The 23,141-nt window shown below is 31.6% G+C and overlaps 2 protein-coding genes across 5 annotated transcripts; both read left to right on the forward strand.

Moving 5' to 3' along the window:
- The first annotated feature begins 2,392 nt into the window (after positions 1-2,392).
- Positions 2,393-7,451, forward strand: LOC107421032 (chloroplast processing peptidase). Of its 4 annotated transcripts, none has more exons than XM_016030158.4 (6): positions 2,395-2,934; positions 5,425-5,487; positions 5,572-5,637; positions 5,790-5,876; positions 6,215-6,282; positions 6,507-6,874. In XM_016030158.4, exons 1-6 carry the CDS (start codon positions 2,707-2,709, stop codon positions 6,574-6,576), a joined length of 582 nt encoding a protein of 193 aa, XP_015885644.1. In that variant the 5' UTR covers positions 2,395-2,706; the 3' UTR covers positions 6,577-6,874. The 4 variants fall into 4 exon arrangements, with proteins under 4 accessions (XP_015885645.1, XP_015885644.1, XP_060673420.1 ...); XM_060817437.1 differs by lacking the exon at positions 6,507-6,874 and adding an exon at positions 7,068-7,451 and having other exon boundaries at positions 2,397-2,934; positions 5,569-5,637; XM_016030157.4 differs by having other exon boundaries at positions 2,403-2,934; positions 5,569-5,637.
- A 1,723-nt stretch (positions 7,452-9,174) lies between these two features.
- Positions 9,175-10,689, forward strand: LOC107421021 (KIN17-like protein). The gene has a single exon (XM_016030139.4). The coding sequence runs from the start codon at positions 9,363-9,365 to the stop codon at positions 10,542-10,544; it is 1,182 nt and encodes a 393-aa protein (XP_015885625.1). The 5' UTR covers positions 9,175-9,362; the 3' UTR covers positions 10,545-10,689.
- The last annotated feature ends 12,452 nt before the right edge of the window (positions 10,690-23,141 follow it).

Here is a 23,141-nt window from a genome sequence, read left to right on the forward strand (position 1 = left end):
AAATCAAACTTAGAAAATGGCATATTAAAATCACCTTACTCATAAAAGATTTTCAATTAACAACAATTGCACTTTTAGATTCAGGTGCAGATTTAAATTGCATTCATGAAAGTCTTATCCCTAATCAATATTATACTAAAACAAAAGAAAAATTAAATTCTGTCAATGGTAGTAAAATGGATTTACAATATGAAATTAATCAAGTCCAAATTTGTCATAATCAAATCAGTTATACAACCTCTTTTGTTCTTATTAAAAATATGACAGATCAAGTCATCCTCGGAATCCCTTTCCTTTCTCTATTATACCCATTCATTACAACCAATGATGGAATAATTAGTCACCCTTTAGGTGAAAAAATCAAATTTGATTTCTTACTTCAATCAAATAATGTCCAGACTCTTCAAGATCAATCTATTTCAAAACAGCTCAATCAAATCCAAATCTATCGTCCTCCTTTTTATCTTCCATTTTTCAATCACTCATGTTTTTATACATTTCAAATCATTCAAACTTTATTTTGCAAAATATATTCATATATCTTTGCATCTTTTGAATATATCTTTGCATCTTTTCCAACTCTTTGCATTATTTCAAAATATCTTTTTTCTAATCATTCTCATTACAGCATGTCTCGCCCCAGCGGCTACATGATCATCAACAGCACATCTGTTCCAATTTGGAGTGGAGAACATTCTGAAAAGAATTTCCCAACCCAATTTGAACTAGATATCCCCCAAAGAGGACAATATCTTGATGCGGGTTGAGCCTGGGCTAGAAATGGTATCAGAGCCTAACCCGGATCGGTGTGCCAGGACGGACTCTGGGCCCCAGGAGGGGGAAGGATGGGTGTGTAATATCCCAATATCCCACATCGGTTGGAAAGGATGAGGTGTGATGCCTTATAAGTGTGATGCTACCTTTCCCTTCAAGACGTGTTTTGGGTATAAAACCTTGAGGCCTGATGGACTGGGCCAAAGAGGACAATATTTTGATGCGGGTTGAGCCTGGGCTAGAAGCATATATATATATATATATATATATATATAAATTTGAGCTATTTAAGATCAGCTTGTATGTTATTCGAACTTTATATTTGTTTACGATTGGCTCATATTTTTTGCAAGCCAACTTCAAACTTGTATGTGTATATATATATATATATATACATACATATATACATATAATTTTACTATAGAAAGGATTAGATTCTCATTTTATGGAAAGAATCTAAAACTAATTATCATTTTAAGAAGGTTAATTTTGACCCGGAGTGAACATATCTACTATGTAGGCATGTTTTGTGAAAAAAAAAAATATATATATATATATATCTACTTTGACACAAAACTAATTCTCATTAAATAATGCTTAGCATTAAGTTTTCATTTTTTGAAAAGAACCTAATCCTCTCTATAACAAAACCATTTATAAATATATTATATATGCATATATATGTTTCTATGATTGGATTTCTCCTAACTTATAATAAACATCTTAAATAAATATATATAAATATAAATATATTATTTATCTCCATTGGTAAATGATTACCAGTGAAATTGGCATGCTATATAGCAATTTAAATGATTATTATTAAAAAAATTAATTTTAAAATTTTAATATAAAAAATAATAAAATTAAAAATCTCAATTAAAATTTATAACGTAATCTAGTAATCATCACTAGTGGTAACATATAACAATACTTATTTATATGTATATATAATTGATCTATATTAGCTTACTTTGTGGTTGGCTAATTAGATTAGAAAAAAAATAAAAAAATTTATATATTTGTTTTTTTATCCTAATTTAGTATTGTGCCATATCAATACTGATATCATGTTCAATAAAGTGAACGAAATATATATGTATATATTCACATGTATATATTTGTGTTTTTTTTTGCTGGAATGTATATATTTGTTATGAAAATGCATTTGTCCCATTTTATAAGTATAGGCTCTAACATAACACAACATACTACAAGAAGTCTTATATTACTCGACATTAAACAACTCTCATATTAAAAAAAAGGAACAGACACATTTATCCCAAATTACAAATAATTTGATATGGTGGTCGATATCAATTATCTTCGCAAAACTCAAACATATATAAAGAATTAGAAATATACATCGAAAAAAAAACAGAAAAAAAGAAAACTTCTTTTATATATTATTTTTATTTTTTTGGAACATAATAAAAACATACCATTAGTGTAAAAATAATAATAATAATAGAAGACATAAGTTAAAAAGATTCGGATAGACGGTAAGGGACAACGGTGGTGATCGTTACTGGTACAAACGAAGACTGAGGCAGTCAACGCGGCAACTTCCAAGAAAGTCATTGGCCATGACTATTTGGAAACTTAACAAGCAAGAAAATTCTCTGTTCCGTCCCACTATAAACACTCCCATTTCCACCATTTCTCTCTTTCTCTTTCCCATTCCGGAGCTCTCAGAAGAGTCTCCCATGGCGATCTCAACCCTTTCCAACCTTTCCTGCTTCTGACCCATTTCCTCTTTTCCTCTCTGCTTAAACCCAAAACCATCGCTTTCAGGAACTCTCAACTTAGAACCCCCCATAAAAACCCTCCTCGCATTCCAAGCTTTCTTTCTCTGCTCGTCTTCTTCTTGCTTTTGTTCGATCGCGTTGTATTCTTATCGAATTCTGGGTTTGTTGCCCTTCGATCTCCGAAATGAGCTTCTTAAGACCTTCCGCATTGTCCCAGTTGCTGATTACATACACCTCGCTTCAGTGGATGCCTTGCCAGAGTTGGGGGTTTTTTCGGTGGCCGGGTTTTGATGGGTTTCTGAGACTCTTGGTGATGTTTCTTTTGTGGACTATGCTTTCGGAGATTCGCTTCATACCCTCTTCTTCTATGTACCCAACTCTTCGTGTTGGAGATAGAATCATTGTCGAAAAGGTAAAGAATGTTTTTCTGAATACTTTAATCTTCTGGTTCAATAGCTTTGCAGTTCTTTTTCCTTTATTAGTTTACAGGTTTTTGGCCTTTGATCGTAATCTGGCTTCGATTTTGGTTGAATTTTATTTTCCTATTTCTTTATAAGTTTGTCGAATATATTTGTTATTTTTATGTATCTGACTAAACCTTGTAGATTAGTTTCCTGGAAAGCTGTAATGGGGTTAGCTATCCAAGTTATATAGCTTATGATACAGGAAGTAAATGCAAGTTTTTTGTTGGTTGTGTTTTAAGCTTGGAAGACTGGTAGTGTGTTCCTGTGGAATTTATTACTGCTTTGCTGGTTAATTTTATGCTATGTTCATTTGTTGAAATTTATCATTGCTAAGTAAGCCTGATTTCCATTCAGGAGATGGTTGGTGTAGAAAGGGATTCTTAACTGTGGAAATGGTTGCTTTTTTAGATGTGTCATACTTACTTTTACTAGCGCATGATGGCATTGTTTCTCCGCTTTAGACTCTGTTTTTGTCAGCACTTTATGAGGTAGCCACAACTTGTACTGTGGAAAGAAAAATCCATTGAAATCTAATGAAATGGTATACTTTTCCAAGTGTAAGGGATGAAATGCTAATGACTTATCATTCAGTTCTGTTAGTGTAAAACTTGTAGGTTTGTATGATTGACAATTCATATCATTGTTTCTACTTCTTTTTGCAGTTATGAATATATTTCTGATTTTGACCGTTTTCCCACCCTTTCCTATGTGTTGAATCATTTATTCAACTGTGATTTGGGAATAATTTTCCAGTGTTCCAGTAACTTATAGTCTGTCTGAATAATCAGGCTAAACATTAAAAGATGCTGGTTGTCGGTTCATCAAAGTGAAAAGAAATTCAACTGCTTTGTGATTCCAAAAGTCGTTTAGGAAGAAAATTATGTAATTTAGCATACCTATAACATCAGAGTTGTACCACAAAGACAAAAAAAATTATCATTGTCCTCATGTCTATCTGGTATTTTAAGAAAGAGGGTACAACTATAAGTGTACATGGTATGAAGAGATTATGTTTGCAGGATGGAACTTTTCGCTGTTATGATTAATGTATCTGTAAAACTGTAACAACATGCAATGAGTTAGGAGGTCGTTTGGTCTCCTATTTACCATAAGAGATTATAACAGCAGGCATATACCTTTAACTATAACTGGGGAATTAGGGGTTCTACTTTTCCCAAGCTGCTGGTGGAATTGAACATTTAAATCTGGCATACAGTTACAATTGGATATATACTCAGCTGAAGTTCAGAAACTTTTATTGAGTTTTGGGCCTTGGATGCTTGATGGGTTGGCAGTTACTTATCTCATCTTTGCTGATTGAAACAATAGCAAAATTCTTGGATTTTGGCTTCACATTTTGTGGACTATAATTTTTATTATTGATTGGCATTAGGAAGTAGACGTCTTGCTAATAATTTGAATATTTTGAGTGCTTTTTCCTCATTTGATCTTCTATATTCTGGAGTAAGTAGTACATGGAAGTGTCTCTTGGATGCCTTGATTACCTTCTTTACTTTCTTTTATTTCCGGGCCGCCTCTTATGAAAAAAGGAATGAATTTCTAGACCAATGTGGGAATGCCATGACACAGTTTCTCTAAGAGGAGTAGGAGGAAGAATCAATAGTTAGTTGATACCACTTACAGGGCATAGCCAAATCCTATTCCTAGGATTTCTCTTGTGATGCTTATTCATGATTGATCCCTGGCTTTATTTGTGTCAAATATTTTTTTTTCCCTCCGATCCATATGTTGTGCTTTTTTCTTTTAAGTTCAAAATTACAATAATTTTCATAAAAAGAGACTGAAATTTTATTTACTATACAAGTAGTGATGCAGTCTTTTGAATGATAAGCAGTCATCTGCCAAACTGATTTGAGGGACGAATATATGTGGCATGGTTCTAACTGCAGGTTAAATCTTAACATTAATTGGAGAATCAGTAGGATTGATGATGGGAAACCCCAAGAAGTTCCACTGACAATCGTATTTGCACGTGCAGAATAATAACTAGTTTTTGTTAAAAAAACAAAAAACAAAAAAACAAAAACAAAAACAAAAACATAATGTGAAGAAAGGGTAGATTGGCTTTGCTAATTTATCAAAATTTTGTCACATTCAACTTGTGAATTTCTATTAGTCTGTTAAATTGGTATAAAAACTGCTATGTAGATTCATCTGAGGGGCACCGTTGGCTCATACCAATTTTCCTCAAAGCTATTTTCAGTGTTCTTAGGAAGGCTCTGAAAAACTCAGCCACTTCTTTTCCATGAACTTTAAAGGTTGAAGTTCAATCTTCTTATTCTTTTGTTTTGTCCAATAGCGTTAGGCTATGGTTATAATAGAATTGTTAAAAATAATGAATCTACTTGATTTTGCCATTTTTGCTATTTCTACTTCTTATCATGACTAACGGTATGATCACATGATAACTTCGTCAGGGCTCATACTACATCCGAAGTCCTGCAATAAATGATATCGTAACATTCTGGGATCCAACACAGGTTTGTTGCTATTTTATGGAACTTAATTGCACGTCTGGAATTCTTTTACACAAATTTTATAGTATTTTTGTTTGTCTATAGAAGCCTGGAGATGGGGAAAGAAATGTGTTCATAAAGAGAATTGTTGCCAAAGCAGGGGACTGGGTTGAAGTATGGCTACTTGCACTTTGTGTTAAACAATTTTGTGAAGTTCAAAATTTCTTTTCATCTATTGCTCATCATTAATACTGTTCACAAAAGCCAATAGGACTACAAAAAATGTCAGGCTCTTTTAATGCATATTTTTCTCCAACACCTTGTAGATTAATCATGGATCACTCTATGTCAATGGAATTGCAAAGGATGAAGATTTTATAGCAGGACCACCAACATATGTGTCAGCTTTAACTGTGAGCTCTCACTTTGTCGTTTCATTTGAGTACACTATTTTCAATTATTTTCTCTGCATGCAGAACGTTCTATGAGCGAATTTGTAGGTAGGAACTGCTATGGAAAATGATCAATATACCATATATAATTTGTTTTCCATGTCTTGAGGTAGAACATGAAGTATCTGGTGTACTCCCTATTGTTGAGATGGAATATAATCAGGATATCCGATCATTTTAGTTTTGTTTCATTGTGTGCCTTTGATTTTTCGTATCATTTATCATTCTCATTAATATTTTCTACTATTTGCGTCTGCTGCTTCCTAACTAATTTTAGCTTTTCTTGAATTTCTTGGCAGTATGTGCCTAAAGGCCATGTTTATGTATTGGGTGACAACCGTAATAAAAGCTACGATTCGCATTTTTGGTAAGTATTCTCTGTTGATTCTATACACCCATGCTTTATGTAACCTCTTAATTTCCCCTTTTCAAGTGTTCATATATCATAGGGAAGACTATCTAGAGGAATATATCAGAGCTATGTACTTAATATTCTAATTTGACATTTTATTGAAGAACTTGCCACTCGGTTCTACTCTCTTGATTTTCTCATTTATAAATCTTTATTATCCATGTCTAATTAATGAACAGGGGACCCCTTCCCATAAAAAACATCATTGGAAGATATGTCATGTGTTTTCACAGACCCCCGACAAATTGACTCGGACATCTGGAGATGTGGTGGTGGTATTGAACAGAAAACTATCTTAAGCTCTGGTATATAAAATGGGAACATTATCAAATGCTACATGATTTAAATGTGTCAAGTTCACAGTTTCTGCAGATTGTGATCCATGATGATGTATGTATGGTATACGGTAACGGTGATTGGATAATATTCATTTGTTTGTTTTTCTACAGAACAGAAACAAGTGTGCGAGTTTTATTGCTTGAGAGCATGTCTTTAAGCTGCTAGTACATTATAGATTCAAAATTATTTATAATGCCGACTTCTCTTAGATTTTGAGCATGAAAAAGAGTTTTTCTATGTTGTCTAAACCCAGCAGCCAGAGTCATGGCAGAGAACATAGACATGCTCTGCTATGCACTTGGTGGGTTCTGTGAAAAAATTATTTGCCAGTTTGACTTATATTTCTTATGTTAATCAGCCCATTTTATTTTATTCTATTTTATTTTTTCCCTTGCCTCTAGATGGTATCGTCGTATCGAAGTGCTGGAGCTCGGCCCTTTATAGTGGTGTCAGCTCAATCGGTTAGGTTGAAAATATATGATAAAAGTATGCAAATCGGTCGGATACTAATTAAGTTCAAGAATCCAGGCAGATCTCAACCCACTAATAAGAGTGGTTCTTTTTGTTGTCAACTTTCCTTGCTCTAAAGTGGGGGTTTATCTGAAAATGGAAGTAGAATCTTTAACATAGTTGTAACTTGTAACAATAATGGATAAAAAGTTTCCTGGGAAAGTGTCAAGTAAAACTTTCCCAAGCGCAATCTCAAACTTTCTCTGTTTTCTGTTTCTAATAATGAAAAAGAGAAGTAAGAAGAAAGCATCTGTGCTTTCTGTCCTTTTCATTAACCGAATAGCGTGAAATTTTGTGGGAATCGGATAGCTATATGTTTGATCTGTAGATGAATATAAAGCATGGAATTGAGCATACAGGATTCGTTATCATTTTTGCACCTACATTTTATGGACAGCAATGGCCTAAGTCTGGTGGTGGCATAGACTCACCCATGTCAAATCAGCTCTTTACTAGCAGATTTTTATTTTTTATTTTTTTTTATCATTAAATAATATTAAAAATTTAAAATTTAAAATTATAATTATTAATCATCATAGGATATTTACGATTTATTTTTTCTAATTAAAATTTTAATTTATCATTAAATTTATATTTATTATTTTAAATTTTAAATTTTAATTTTTGATATAATTAAGAGCTAATAAAAAATGATTTGATATTAAAATTATTAAGTGGTTTTGAAATGAGTTATGTTATTTTTACAATTTTTCAATAGCCTGTCTATTTTTTTATACAAATGTTGGGGGAGGCATTACTTAAGGCAATTTCATATGTAGTTCGGGTAAGCTAGGGTAACTAACGTTTAATGAATGTGATTACGAAACTTTTAACGTCGTTCCTTAACCTTGCATAGCTTGGGGATGACTGGGATACAATTGGCTTATTCAACCATTCGTCTACTCAACTAACAATCCCCGTGCTTTGCAGGAAAAGACTGGGCCTTTAGTTACAATTACATTATTTTTCATCGAATTATTGTTTGTTATGCTAAGTGACATCGCCATATAAATATGTGGGATGGAGCAATGAATCATTCTTTTATCTCTATAATCCATATTGTTTTTATGATATCAGAGCCAACAAGAGAATTAGAGTGGAAGCCTGGAGGCTGGAATATAAATAGCCTTCAAAATTAATTCATGAGCTCAACCAAACCCCTTAACTAATTAAGCAATAGAAATGAGGAATAGATAAGTGAAATAATTCCTATATTTATATATATATTATATTAAAAAAAAAAACAGCAAAATGTATAAATATGTGCCGAATTCGAGTTCCCATTTAAGTTGTTTGCTGCTGGTAGTTTTGTTTGTAATGATCAATTGTATTTCCACACAGGTTGAGCTTCTCATTCCCCAGCTGCAGTTTCTAGACGATGAAGGTGCTCAAGCTGAGCTCTGGAATCCTTCAAGGATCTTTTTGGATACACTTATTGAAGAAACTAGATCCCACGTACATGGACCATGAAAATTGGTGTGCATTTCACATTGCCCCTCCCATCTTTGCAATTTGTTCTGTACAATTGTTACTACTTTGAAAGTTTTAAGTCTCAACATAATGTCTTCCTTTTTTTCTTTCACCCTATATAACTAGAGATTTTTTTTTTCCTTTCATTATCCAATCTTTATTGATAATTTGAAAAATGAAAGAGAAACGTATAATATTTTTGTAATGTTTACTTTTTTAATAGTAATAATTTATAAAATAATAAATAATAAAAAATAAAATAAAATAATATATAATATATTAAATAAAATATTATTTTAATAAAATTCTGTATTAAACACAATATAAATATAATATAATACATTTTCATATAATTCAATATAACACATCTCATATCAATATTATCTAACTCATTCTAAAAGTTTCACTTTATTTATTTATTTTTTCTAAAAAAGTAAAAAGTTTCACTTTAATTTATGTTTATTATTTATGTCACGTCATTTGTTTAATTAATCACCCAACCGAGGAGGAGGATAAAAAGAGGGCACTTCAGTAATTTCATAAATCCTACGCGGAAATCGTTCCTGGAAAATCGCGATTGCTATGTCATTCTCTCTTTTGGGGGAGAATTTCAGTAGGGCTAGGGTTTAGCATTCTCAATTCAAATTCCCAAACACTTATTAGTATTTCAGATTGAAGATTTTGGGGGGACCGAAATAGTCGTTCATTGTTTACAAATGGGGAAGAACGATTTTCTAACACCAAAGGCAATCGCGAACCGAATCAAAGCCAAAGGTCTGCAGAAGCTGCGATGGTACTGCCAGATGTGCCAGAAGCAATGTCGGGACGAGAACGGATTCAAATGCCACTGCATGAGCGAGTCCCACCAGCGCCAGATGCAAGTCTTCGGCCAAAACCCCAACCGCATCATCGACGGCTATTCCGAGGAGTTCGAGGACAGTTTCCTCGAACACATGAAGCGCAGCCACCGCTTCAGCCGCGTCGCAGCCACCGTCGTCTACAATGAGTACATCAACGACCGGCACCACGTCCATATGAATTCCACTCAGTGGGCTACGCTTACAGAGTTCGTCAAGCACTTGGGTCGCACCGGAAAGTGTAAGGTCGAGGAGACCCCGAAGGGTTGGTTTATTACCTATATTGATAGAGATTCGGAGACCCTTTTCAAAGAAAAGTTGAAGAACAAGAGGGCTAGAGCTGATATGGTAGAGGAAGAGAAGCAAGAGAGGGAAATTAGGAAACAGATCGAGAGGGCTGAGCAGTTGATGCCTTTGGAATATGGGTCTGATCAATCTCAACCAAAGGAATTGAAATTGGAAAGTGGTATTAAGATTGGTTTTGCACTTGGGTCATCTTCCTCGTCTTTGAAAAAGGATAAAGGGGAGAGTTCGAAGTTGGTTTTTGATGAGGCAGAGGATGATAAGAATGAGAAAAGCAAAGGTGGTGGGAATTCTTCAGCGAAGAATGGAGGTGGTGGTGGTAGGTCAGCTTTGGAAGATTTGATAAGGGAGGAGGAGAAGAAGAAAGAGAAGATTAATAGGAAGGATTATTGGCTGTGTGAGGGAATCATTGTTAAGGTTATGAGTAAAGCTTTGGCCCAAAAGGGGTATTATAAGCAAAAGGGGGTTGTGAAGAAAGTGATTGACAAATATGTTGGGGAGATTGAAATGCTTGAGACTAAGCATGTTTTGAGAGTTGATCAAGAAGAGCTTGAGACTGTGATTCCACAAATTGGCGGCCTTGTTAGGATTGTGAATGGGGCATATCGTGGATTGAATGCGAGGTTATTAGCTGTGGATACTGATAAGTTTTGTGCTAAGGTGCAGATAGAGAAAGGTGTCTATGATGGCAGAGTACTAAAAGCTGTTGAGTACGAGGATATCTGTAAAATCTTATAATAGGAAAAGTAAATGTTTGTCTTCCTGTAGAATCTCTTTCATGCTTTGTTGAGATATACCATGGTGTAGAAAGGGATTCTCTTACATGCTTAGTTTATTCTTTGTGGAAATGGACACACTGAAATGATACTTGTGTTGTTGCTTATTTAGACATGTTATACTTTCTTTCGCACAGCGTATTTAGAAATTTACTGTTTCTGTGCCGTGCTGGTAAAAGAAGAACCCATCAAATTCTAATGAAATGGTTCATGCAAAAGATGAAATGCTTGTGTCTTATTCTTCAGTTTTTTTAGTGTAAAACTTTTAGGTTTATATCGTTGAGAATTCATTTCAATATTTCTTTTTCTTTTGCAATTATGAAGATTTTTCTGAATTTGTCACTTTTGTCATCCCTTACGATATTATGAATGCTTTCCTGACCTGCATCTGTTGAATTTTTTTCCTGTGTTCCTGTAACTTGTAGTCTGTCTAAATAATCAGGGATAAACGTAAGAAGGTGGTGGTTGTTGGTTCATCAAAGTGACTAGAAATTGACCTGCTTCGTGGTGCCAAAAGTCACTTAGGAAGAAAATTTGATAATATAAGAACTTAATATGATATAACAGGAGGTTCATGTCACAGACATAAGATAATTTATCATTTTCCTTGTGTTTATCTGGTATTTAGGAGAAGAGGGTCTCAGCCATAATTGTACATGGTATGAAGAGATCGTGGTTGGATTCTCTAGATGGAACTTTTTGTTGCTATAATTAATGTGTCTGTAAAACTGTAATAACATTCTAACATTGTGTTATGGGGTGTCTGTTCCCCTATTTACATGACAATAAGAGATTTTAATGGGAGTATACCCTTTTGTAAAATTGGGAAATTAGAGGTTCTACTTTTTCAAGCAGCTGATGGAATTGAATATATGAACGTGGTATGTAGGTAAAATTGCATATGTGCTCATCTGAGGTTTATAAACTTTTATTGTTTTCGATACCTGATGGGTTAGAAATTGCTTTTCTCATCTGTGGAAATTGAAACTATTGCAAAGATCTTGGGTTTTGACTTTGGACTTAGTGGAGTATAATAATTTGTTACTAATTGGTGGTAGGAAGTGGAAGTCTTGCAATAAGGCCAGGAATATTTTAAGTAGCGTTTGTCTTAGCTGATCTCATCTTCAACTAGGTGGTGCACAAGGGTGGAAGAAGATGAACCGGAGATTTATTGAGAATGTGAAGTTATCGATTAAGTTATCCTGAAAGAGGTTTTTTTATTGCATGGCAGTTGTGGTCTTGCACAAGGAGGAATTCCAAGGACTCATCTTGTTATCCTTTTCATGATTGATCCCTGGCTTTATTTGTGTTAGTACTCTTTTCCCCCTCTAATCTCATATTTGTGCTCATTTTCCTTAATCTTTACGAGTACAGTACTCTACATAAAGGAGGTTGAAATAATATTCATTATTCAGTTAGCAATAATTTGTTTCTTGAATGATAAGCAGCCATCAGCCAACTGAATGTTACACAAATTAGTGATTCAAGGGATCAGTGTGTGTGACATTGTTCTAACTGCATGTTTGATCTTAACATAATTGGAGAACCAGTAGGATTAATGGTGGGAAAACCCAACAAGTTCCACTGACAATCATACTTATGTGCAGAATAAAAACTAATTTTAAAAAAATATGAAGTGAGAATTATCATCAATATTCTGTCATATTTGACTCGTGAATTTCCAAGAGACTGTTAAAGTTGTGTAAAAGCTGCAACCTAGGTGCATTTGGGGGAACTGTGGTGTGCTATAGCTCATACCATTTCTCCTCAAAGCTATTTTCAATATTCTTAGGAAGGTTCTGTAACTTGGCCATTGCTTTTTCCTGAACTTTAAATGTTTAAGTTCAATTTTATTCTTTTTTTCTGTCCAATTGTAAAATGCTGCTTTACGCTATAATTGTGACTGATATACTAACCATAATCAATTTACCTGATTTTTTAATTTTTTCTATTTCTACTTATTAAGTTATGACCAACAGTATGATCATGTGGTTACTTCTCTAAGCCTCATACATAAGAAGTCTTGCTATACATAATACTGTAACATTCTGGGATCCAACACAAGTTTTTTGGTTTTGCGTACATCTTGCTTACATTTGAGGGGCTTTCTTATATGCAAGTTCTATTGGATGGTTTATTTGTCTATAGAAGCCTGGAGGTGGGGAAAAAAATGTGTTGATAAAGAGAATTGTTGCGGAGCAGGGGACTTGGTTGACGTATAAAGTATGGCTTCCTGCACCTTATGTTTATAAATTGTGTGAAGTTCCACATATCTTTTCATCGTCTGCTATTATGCATACTGTTCACAAAGGCCAATAGGAGTAAGAAAATATCTGGTTCTTTTTAATGCATTTTTTCCTGTTTAAAACCTCGTAGGTTAATCTTGAATCACTCTATGTCAATAGACTTGCACAGAAGGAAGATTTTATAGCAGAACCACTAACATATATGTCACATTTAACTGTGCGACTTCTATCTGCTCTAATTCTGTCTTTTCATTTTACTACACTATTTTCAAGTATATGCTCCTCATGTAGAAATGCTATATGAGCAAAATTCATGGGTAGGAATTGCTAGGGTGAATGACGCCGATTATATTATCTGCAATGTATTTTCCCTATTTTTGACATGGATGGAATAGCATCAGGATACACAAGCATTACAGTCTTTGTTCATCTTGTGCCTTTGATTTTTCCTATTGTTTGTCATTCTTTTAGCTTATCTCAGGGGCTACAATCTGCATATGCTGTTTACGTAGTCTTAGCTTTTGTCAAATTTGCAGTGTCTGCCTTATGGCCATGTTTAGGTGTGGGGTGACAACCAGAAAAATAGCTAATGATTCCCATTGTCTGTGAGTATTCTCAATTGATATACAGTACACCTGGTTATTACCTCTTCATTTGCCCTTTTTTAAGTGGTTAGATTTCCTAAGATGTAGTGAAGCATCTAAGGAAAGATTTTATATTAGATGGACATCAAGGCTTTATAGCATCTAAGGAAAGATTGCATTTTAGATGGACATCAAGGCTATGTAATTAATATTCTAATTCAATGTTTTAATCAAGATCTTGTTGCTCAGTTTTACTCTCTTCGTTTTCTCATTTTTAAATCTTTAATGTCCATGTCTAATTAATGAACGGGGGGACTTCTCACAAAAAAAAAAAAGCAAAACACGTCGTCGGAAGATTTGGCACATGTGCTGGTGGTATTAAGCAGAAAACTCTATTATGGGAACGTTATGGAACGCTATACCATATGGTTTAAATGAGTGTTGACTTTACTGTTGTCCCTCCGAATGTGATCCATGATTATGTGCGGTATACAATGACAATGATTGGATGTTATTCGTTTGTTTATTTTTCTGCAGAAACATGTGTGCAAGCTGCTGGTACATGATGGATTGAAATTATCTACAATACTGGCTTATCTTATATTTTGCGAATGACCTAAATCCACCAGCCAGTCTGATCATGACAGAGAAACATTGGCGTTTTCTGCCATATATGCTCATGGTAGGTTCCGTAGAAAGATATTTTCCCAGTTTGATATATTTTTCTTATTTTAAATCAGCTATATGTTTCCTTGTTTTACCCTTGAATGAAGCCCATCTCTTTAAGCATTGGTGGGCATTTGTGATATATCTTAACACTGGAAGGAATTCAAGTGATAGAATTTAGCTCTTTATAGTGGTGTCACCTCCATCAATTAGGTTGAAAACCTATGAGAAAAGTATGCAATTCGGCTGGATTTATAGAAATTTCAAGAATCCAAACGGATAAAAAATCCACCAATGAAAGTTTTTTTTTTTTTTTTTTGGTTGTTGTTGTTATCAACTTTCCTTGCTCTAAAGTGGGGCTATACCTAAAATTCTTGGGAAGTACAATCTTTAAACATGCTCAAGTTGATAATGGAAAGTTGTGCAGAAAAGTGTCAAGTAGAACTTTTCTGTAAGTACAATCTCGGTAACCTTTCTCTGTATTCGGTTTCTTATTTTTATTTTTATTTTTTTAATTTTTTAATTTTAATTTTTTTTAATTTTTTATTATTTTTAAATGAGAAGAAGATGAAAGGAAAAAGCATCCCTGCTGTGCTGCTTTATATCAATTTCATTAATAGAACAAGGCGATATAATTTGTAGGAATTGGATATGGAAAATGATCCTTACAGTTGGAGAGCATTGGTTTACCAGCCGGAAGTGGGTTAAGGAGTGGGAAAAAAGGACAGATTTGAAATCTTATCAGTTTTGTCTTACTGGCTGCTATATTTAAGTACTTTCTTTATGTTTTTTGGTAATATGTACTTATTTATTCATTTGGTCATATTTTTTTTTCCTTTTGTTTTTTAATATACATATGTTTGATTTTTTTTTTCTTTTATTAATTATATATATGTTTGATCTGTGGACAAATACAAAGCAAAGCATCGAATTAACGAGTAACATATACTTTCACAGTGATTCTTTTATCATTGTTGTACCTACAACTACAAATTTCTATGGACATAAATCAACTAGGTTTGATGGCGTCATATCCTCAGTGACCAATTAAAAACAGAAAGAAAGTAGAAGCAGGGTATTACACAACATGAAGATCTAGGCTGCCAAAACAATGATTAAAAATTAATCTAATATTTTAAAACCAATTGAACATGAAAGGAAAGAAAATAATGAGTATTAGAGTCCTACCAATAATTAAGGGACAATTTTTTCCTATAGACTAACATGGCATCTTAAATGTCCTTCGGCCGCTTCTCTCCCATGGGTACTTCATAAATATATATATATATATATATATATATAATTTTGAAAAGCAGTTCAAAATGTAAATTTTTTTTTTTTCAAAAAGAAAAAATATTGTTTTAGGGCTGATCTATTCACACATTATATAATTTGCTAGACATACTACTTTTGCCAATGATTTTTTTTTTTTTCCCTGAAAGTACGCATTGATAGAAGGTTGGAATTATACTTAAGAATTGAAATAAATATAGTCCAAATTATGTATATCATATGAACCACTATTGTTCACATTATGTAACTACACTGTAACAACGGATCATTATTGTTCACATTATGTAACTACACTCTAACAATGGATACCAAACGGATCAATAATGTCCAAATTATGTGTCATTTTTTAACAAAAAATAAAAATATAAGTTTGGATTGTGTAAATTGAAAAAAGCGTATGCACTTTAATGTATATGCACTGAATAAATTATATAACTATACTTCCAGAGATAAATTTGACATATCTGTGTTGGAAGCAAAAATAAAATTTAATATTAATATTTATATAATATAATATGTTTAATAATTTTTATAGTGTAAATGGAGTTGTCTATTATTTTTACCACCTTTGTTTTTTTTTTTAAAAAAAGAAAACTATGGTAATTATAGTTCGATACTCATACCCATTAAGTCAATGTATCCTTCATATTAGACAGTTATTGCAAATCCATATTAGATAATTATTGTCAATCCCAAATCCCAATTAATAACAACGATGACACGACAAAAAACTGGAGAAATAGTAGAATATAAAATATTAATTGATATTAAATAAAAGGGAATATTTCATTTATATTTTTTAAGGTTTAGAATAAATATAAAAATATTTTTAAATTTGTGATAAATTATCCACATCTTTTGATAGCAACCGAAATTACATTTATATCTTTAGTATAATTAAAGTACCTTCTTGAAATGTTTTGTTCTTTTTTTCTTTTGCCAAAATTAAATTTTTTGATGAATTTACCAAAATTAATTTAAAAACTTGAAGGTTTTGTTAATCTGTATTTTTAATTATTTTATTTAAACTATATGATAGTTTTTCAATTTAAATACAAAACTATGTAATCATGTAAACTTTTTAACTGAGTAAACTAAATATAATAAAATATATTATAATTTATCAAATATATTTAATTAATTTTTTTATTATTTAACCATAAATGTGAATGATTTACCACTTGAACTAATCTCATCTGATATTTAATTAAATGTACTGTAAAACATATAATTTACTTACAAAAGCTTATGTAATTAAAATTATCATATATAATTTTTTTAAGAAATAAAAGAAAAACTATTATAATTTAATTAAAAATAAAAAAATTGAAATCTTCAAATTAATTAATACACAAAAAAAAAAAAGAAACAAAAGACATTTAGAAATAATTTAACTTTAGTAGATATATATAAAGATAAATTTAAATTATTTCAGAGAATGTATATAATTTATTTAAAACATAAGAATAATTTCATATTTATTCTAAATTTGAAAGGATGTATATAAAATATTTGTTATTAAAAAATGAGCCCATAATATATATAAATATATATATATATATATATATATATATATATATATATATATATATATATATATATATATATATGTGAGTGGAAATGTGTAGCATAAGGAAGAGAAGAAAACATATTAGTGACACAAGGTGATGGGGAGAGAGAGAGAGAGACGTGGTAAGACTCATGAATCACAAGTCGTTGTGGTAGTCGTCCTGCACCATCACCACCACGGCCACCAACACCACCACCAAGGCGAGTCGCCGCGTGATGGGGGGATAAGTCAATCAGTAGTCCACTCCAACCCTACCCTCCATCCTTTGCACTTGCTGTCAGGAAAAAAACAAAAACAAAGGGGTCAATTAACAGAATTCTATCAAAAATAAATAAAAATAAACGACAACGTACAAACATAGATAATAAATAATAAAATCAAAAACTGAATCAAACGTGTTGTTGGTATGTGTATTTTTTCCAAGTTGCTGCTGGTATCCTAAATATCCATCATCCATCACAACATATATTAACTTAGAGACTCAGATTAGAAGTTGTAATGGAAGCAGAATAAATTCCAAAATGATTTTTTATTATTATGGGAGTTTTATTATTATGAAGAAGAAAAAGCAGGCGACTGCCATAGTTGACCGGCGTCTACACGAATGGATTATGGATATATAAGTGCATCAATGAGAGTTAAAAAAGAGTTTGAAATTTCATATCTGCTCTCCTTCTTCTTCATCATCCAAAAGTGGGTCCCATCTTTACACTGATCAATGGTTGACTGTTTGCAAAACCATCCATCGTGCACATCCCACTTTTGCAGTTTTCATTCCTACCATCGTACCCTACCTTCCACCTTCTCCAGTTCCCCACTTTCTCTACTTTTTTTCTTTTAAATTAATTTTCTTCTGCAATTTTCAACTTACTTTTTCTTAGCTCTAATCTCCCTAAGTTATTATAATTGATTTTGATGAATAACATTCATTTTTTAATACATAATTTCAAATTGGTAATATAAATATGTGTGTGTGTAATGATCTATTTTTTTTTTTTAATTTATAAAGTGTGAACTGATCACAACTAATTTCATGATCAATTTTCAATATGGAATCTAAAGATAGCATGCATGATTTTAAACTATATATATATTCGAACAGTCTCTTAAAATATTCATATATATATAGTTAATAATATGTGCATCGTATTAACATATTTTTCTTAGTACTTTACAAGACTCGCGAAACATGCATCCTCGATCTAATTATTTCATTACGGTTTCCACGTACAAAACAACAAGGATTAGGTGTCATGCATAGTGTCTGACATATAGTCTATAACATTATGAACTTCTTTTTCATTTAAAGAATTAAAAAAAGGAAAGAAAAAGAAAAGACTAAGTTCTAATCCATGCATATCAAAAGAGAGTGTTATTGTGCTTGCTGCCTCTTAGTTCAATTTCCGTTTCAAAAAAATAAAAATAAAAATAAAAATTCTTTCTCACAATTTTCTTCACTGACTTTGAATTCTATAATCCATTTTCTTTATTTTACCAACCAGCTTTGAATAATTGGTCAAATATCATATGAAAAATTGTCTTAATTTGTTTACAACAGTATATGTGGAAACTTGTCACATGAAAGATGGGGCAGTAGTACCTAATTCTCTTTAACAAAAGTGAAAACCTTTGACATTTCTTTTGTAATTTTTTCTACCTATACTTCCTTACTATATACTTAGAAATATCTTTCTTTCACAATTTTATGCCAATAATATTCAAAACACATGAAAACTTATAAGTTCTCTCTCAAACTTTCTCCAACAACTTGCTCTAGGTGACAGAAAAATATTCCTTCTTATCTCTCTATAGAATTTCCTACCAAATACATATCATATCAATATATTAGACAGCTGAAATTTGTTTAATATACGCACATATAATAGTAATTGAAGAAATTTTGGTAATTTAATTAGATACATAAGTGTTTAGCTTCTTTAGGGTTTGAATTTAATGTTAATTTATAATTTTAGTATATAAAGCTTGTCCTACTATCTCTCTATATGTAAAACTGTCATCATTGCATACATACATACATATATATATATATATATATATATATATATATATTATAGATTCACATTCAATGTTTAGTTTGTCTCTTTCTTTTTTAAATATTATGAAGTCAATACAAAATTAATTAATATAAGCAAAATTAGCTATTAAAATAGCATTGTAAGAAAAAAATTTCTTAGACAATGATCTCAAATTCGAATATTCCACCTATCACGTTAAAAATAATAATAAGAGAAAATAAATAACATTGTAAAATAATGGAAGATACATATATGTACATGTATAGTATAAAAGCACACATACCATTATAAACACTTTTTTTTTTTTTTTTCGCTAAAGAAAAAAGATGCCTCTTGGTAGTATCATAGACATCAGACTGTAGCCCTGCACCACGTAACATCGCTGCATGAGGCCATCCGAGACAATAACGAGGTTTGCCAAGATTCGAACTTCAATTCTTAAACTTGCAGATGTGAAGGATGAATGATTTTTTTTCACTAAGCTACCACTTCAGTGGTATTAAGAGACACACTTTTTGCTCTTATATATGCCTTTAATTCATTGCTTTCTTACTGACTAGTAAGGTCTAGCATGATGGAAGCAAGTAAACTCAACTTTTTACCTCAATATCAACATAATTCCAGACATACAGCATTCCGAAGGTCTTCTTTCTAAAATTCAATAATTGTAGAGTACTACGACGAATGGGTCCCTTTTCAGTACATTGTATTTCTGGTCACTTAGTCTTTTTTGCTTTTTCAAATTATCAAACAAAAAATTATGACCACGTTCACAATGTTCATGCTTTATCAATATCCTTTAATAACTAAAAGTTTTGAGTTATAAACAAGACAGATAACGGTGCTATTCTGTTTTCGCTGGAGGTTACTATAAAAGAAAAACATGTGAAAGGATATGGGGTATGGACTGTGGGGTTATATATGCACTGAAATTTGCTTTTTGTAGAGCATGATTGTTGTCCAAATTGTCAAGTATGTATTAACTTTAGTTCTTGGAAATGCCACAGATTAGAGTACTCTTAAAATTCAATTATTATTTAAATTTATACCAACCATTTTACTATATATATATATATATATATATATATATATATGTATTCTAATTTTCTGCCTCTTTTTACATGGGTCATTGTGTTTTTCCTTTCTATAATTAACCATGAAATCTTGAAGTGTTTAAAACTTTTTTTGTTTGTTTGTTTTTGATAAAGAAGTATTTAAAACTTATATCAGTTATACCTGTACTCCTTTCTCTATTATATATATATATAAAGTTATTTTGCTATTAATTCCAAGGTACTAAGAACTTTGCCGTTCAAAAAAAAAAAAAAAGAAGGTATATAGGACTTTGAGGTGTAAAGTAAACAACAAAATGTACCAAATATTATGCTAAGTTTGACCCAATATTGTTAGAGGCTTCTTTTCTTTTCTTGTAATGTATATATGATGGTTTTTCCCACCCAAAATTAAACACTATATACCAAAGATTTATAAGATTAATTCTTTATGATTGAAGATTACTACCGTCTATCATTAAAGTTTGACGCTTAATTTTGTGTTTCATGCTCATTCATTTACTTATATATATACAAATATTTCCAACATTGATGATGCTCTATGGACTGAGATTTTAATATATTTGATAAATAGGAAAGATAGTGAAGAAGATATACATTATCCATTTTAGATAACTCAAAAGAATATAAAAAATTTTGAAATTATTAGCCTTGGAATTGATGCTCTTGAGAGCTTGAGATTATATTGATCAGGCTATATTTTATATAGACAGCATAAATATGTAAATAGTGATATATATCTTTGTCACAGATTCGAAATTTGAATACCCTTTTTAAGAGACCCTAGGCAAATTGGGGAAGACATTTTTTGTATACTAGGCATAAAGGAATAGCTTGAGTAAAAATCCGAAACTACTTAATTTCTTTGTTCATAAAGCAGCAAAATGTTGTACTCTGATTATGAACGTAACCAAGGGAAAAAAAAAAATATTGGGACAGAGCATAGATTTTTTTGGATTTAATTAGTTTTAACAACCTAAATTTACAACAAAATTAAAGTCCAATATTGTTTAGAGTTATTCAATAAAAAATATTAGTAATAAATATCCAATTCAAATGGGAATTGTTTACTATAGTTAAATGCTAATTGTGACTATAATATGAATGGGGGAATGTGGGGGGGATTTAGGAAAAGAGAAGGTTTGGATATCCATATCTGAGGCAAGCAACTGGGGCTTAAAAAAAATTCTTGGCAGGAGATATATTTTTTTTTCCAAGTAAATTAATTGTCAATTAAAAACCCCCCAACTGGGCATATCCTAGAGAACAACCAACCCAATAGCTTTTAATCTTAGAAAACTGTTTGATGGGGAAAAGATGTGGATAACCATCTTGGAGTATATTTATGGCGTTTAAGACAAAAAGGGCTATCAACTTGAAACCTGCTTTTTTCTCTAGAACATCCACTGTGATTGGTCCCCTCCCCTTGTTGAGTATTAGATATGAAAAAAAAGAAAAAGAAAAAAAAAAAAGGACATTTTCTTTTATTGAAAGGTGCTTCACAAGCGCTTTGCATAAGAGTAGGACACTCACTACAATTTTTTATATTCTCATTGTTTCTTTTTGGGAGATAAAGAAACAATATACATAATAATCTAATTTCGTCTACCTTCTCCGATAGAAGATCCGCAGCATTTTCAAACATTCAGCTGTGCCTTGAAGACCCTTTTGACTGATGTCAGGTTGGGTCTGATTTTTCTCCCATATATATCTTAACAGAAAATAAATTTTATTTTATTACCAACCGGCTGTAATTTTACTTTCAAATATTTAGTTTGTTTGTTTGTTCCTTTTTTTCTTTTTTTGGCTAAAATACTTTGTTAGTTTTATTTACAATGATTATAACTAATGAAGTGCATGGAAATTTACCCCCCCCCCCCAAAAAAAAAAAAAAAAAAAAAAAACCGTGAACTGCATGAAAAGCCCCTTTCTAACTTCCAATATTTATTTAATTTATATATATATACATAGATCCATTTATGTACTTTATATATATATATTACTGTTTTTTTTTTTTTTCTTTTTTGCTTTTAGGTTTGTTGATGCTCTTTCTTTGACACATGTACGCTTCATAACAGCAAAATCATTGTACATAATATTCCTCTGTTTCAATCAAATATATATCTTTACAAAATATATATATATATATATATATATAAGAGTGATTGAAACGGATCCGTTCCAATCACTCTTTTCCTCTATCTTTTTAGTGAAAAACTTCCAAACGAGTCACAATCAAGTGGCAAATTTCAAAGTGAACAAGCAATTAAGTTGTAGAATTTTTGTGAAATTGTCATTTTCCGAATAGATCATTATTGGTGTAAATGTAATACGTACATATTCAGAGAAATGAACCACCTGTAATCTTCTTCACATAAAGTCCTCTCATATACATTCGATTATTTCTTAGTTTCATTCTCTTTTCACACTATCTATCTATCTATCTATATATATATATATATATTAATAATATTAGTTTAACATGTGCACTAGGCTCCAAAATCTGAGGTCACCACGAAATGCTACGTTTAGCCTAATGAAATATATTAAGCTCCATAATTTGGTTGGCACATATCGTGCCAAAATACATACAATGATACCTCCAAATATGGTAGTTTAGTGAAAGAAAATCGATTAATGTTTGGTATTTACAATGATACCTCCAAACATGGTAGTTTAGTGAAAGAAAACCGATTAATATTTGCGGTTGCAAGTTCAGGAGTTGAGATTCAAGTTTTGATAAACTCTATTATTTGAATGGATGGTCCGATTCTATTAATTCAACAAAACTTTGGCATGATGCATATGATACTACCGTGAAGCATCTTTTTCTTTTTCATTAAAAAAAAAAAAAAAACTACTTTAAATCAAAGAAGACCAACACGGTTCCTCATTTTCTGCCTGGGACTTCAAACTTTGTGATTAGATAGTATATCCAGAGTGCGACTTTTTGTCTCTAGCTTATCTATTTCTCTATTGATAATAATCATTTGTACATTAAATTTCTTAGACGCTTCGGATAAATCAACAAAGAAAGTTGATCAGTCTCTAGTCAATGTGGAAATTAATTTATCTAAGTAAAGATTCTCTC

This window comes from Ziziphus jujuba, chromosome 5, assembly GCF_031755915.1.
Source record: "Ziziphus jujuba cultivar Dongzao chromosome 5, ASM3175591v1".
Taxonomy (NCBI): Eukaryota; Viridiplantae; Streptophyta; class Magnoliopsida; order Rosales; family Rhamnaceae; genus Ziziphus; species Ziziphus jujuba.

Bases quoted from the DNA above. Each gene is read 5' to 3' on its own strand.
- LOC107421032 (XM_016030157.4), top strand. From the start codon at position 2,707: ATGAGCTTCTTAAGACCTTCCGCATTGTCCCAGTTGCTGATTACATAC. The intron at 5,488-5,568 runs GTTTGTTGCTAT...GTTTGTCTATAG, and splicing joins CATTCTGGGATCCAACACAG to AAGCCTGGAGATGGGGAAAG. The intron at 5,638-5,789 runs GTATGGCTACTT...AACACCTTGTAG, and splicing joins AAGCAGGGGACTGGGTTGAA to ATTAATCATGGATCACTCTA.
- LOC107421021 (XM_016030139.4), top strand. From the start codon at position 9,363: ATGGGGAAGAACGATTTTCTAACACCAAAGGCAATCGCGAACCGAATC.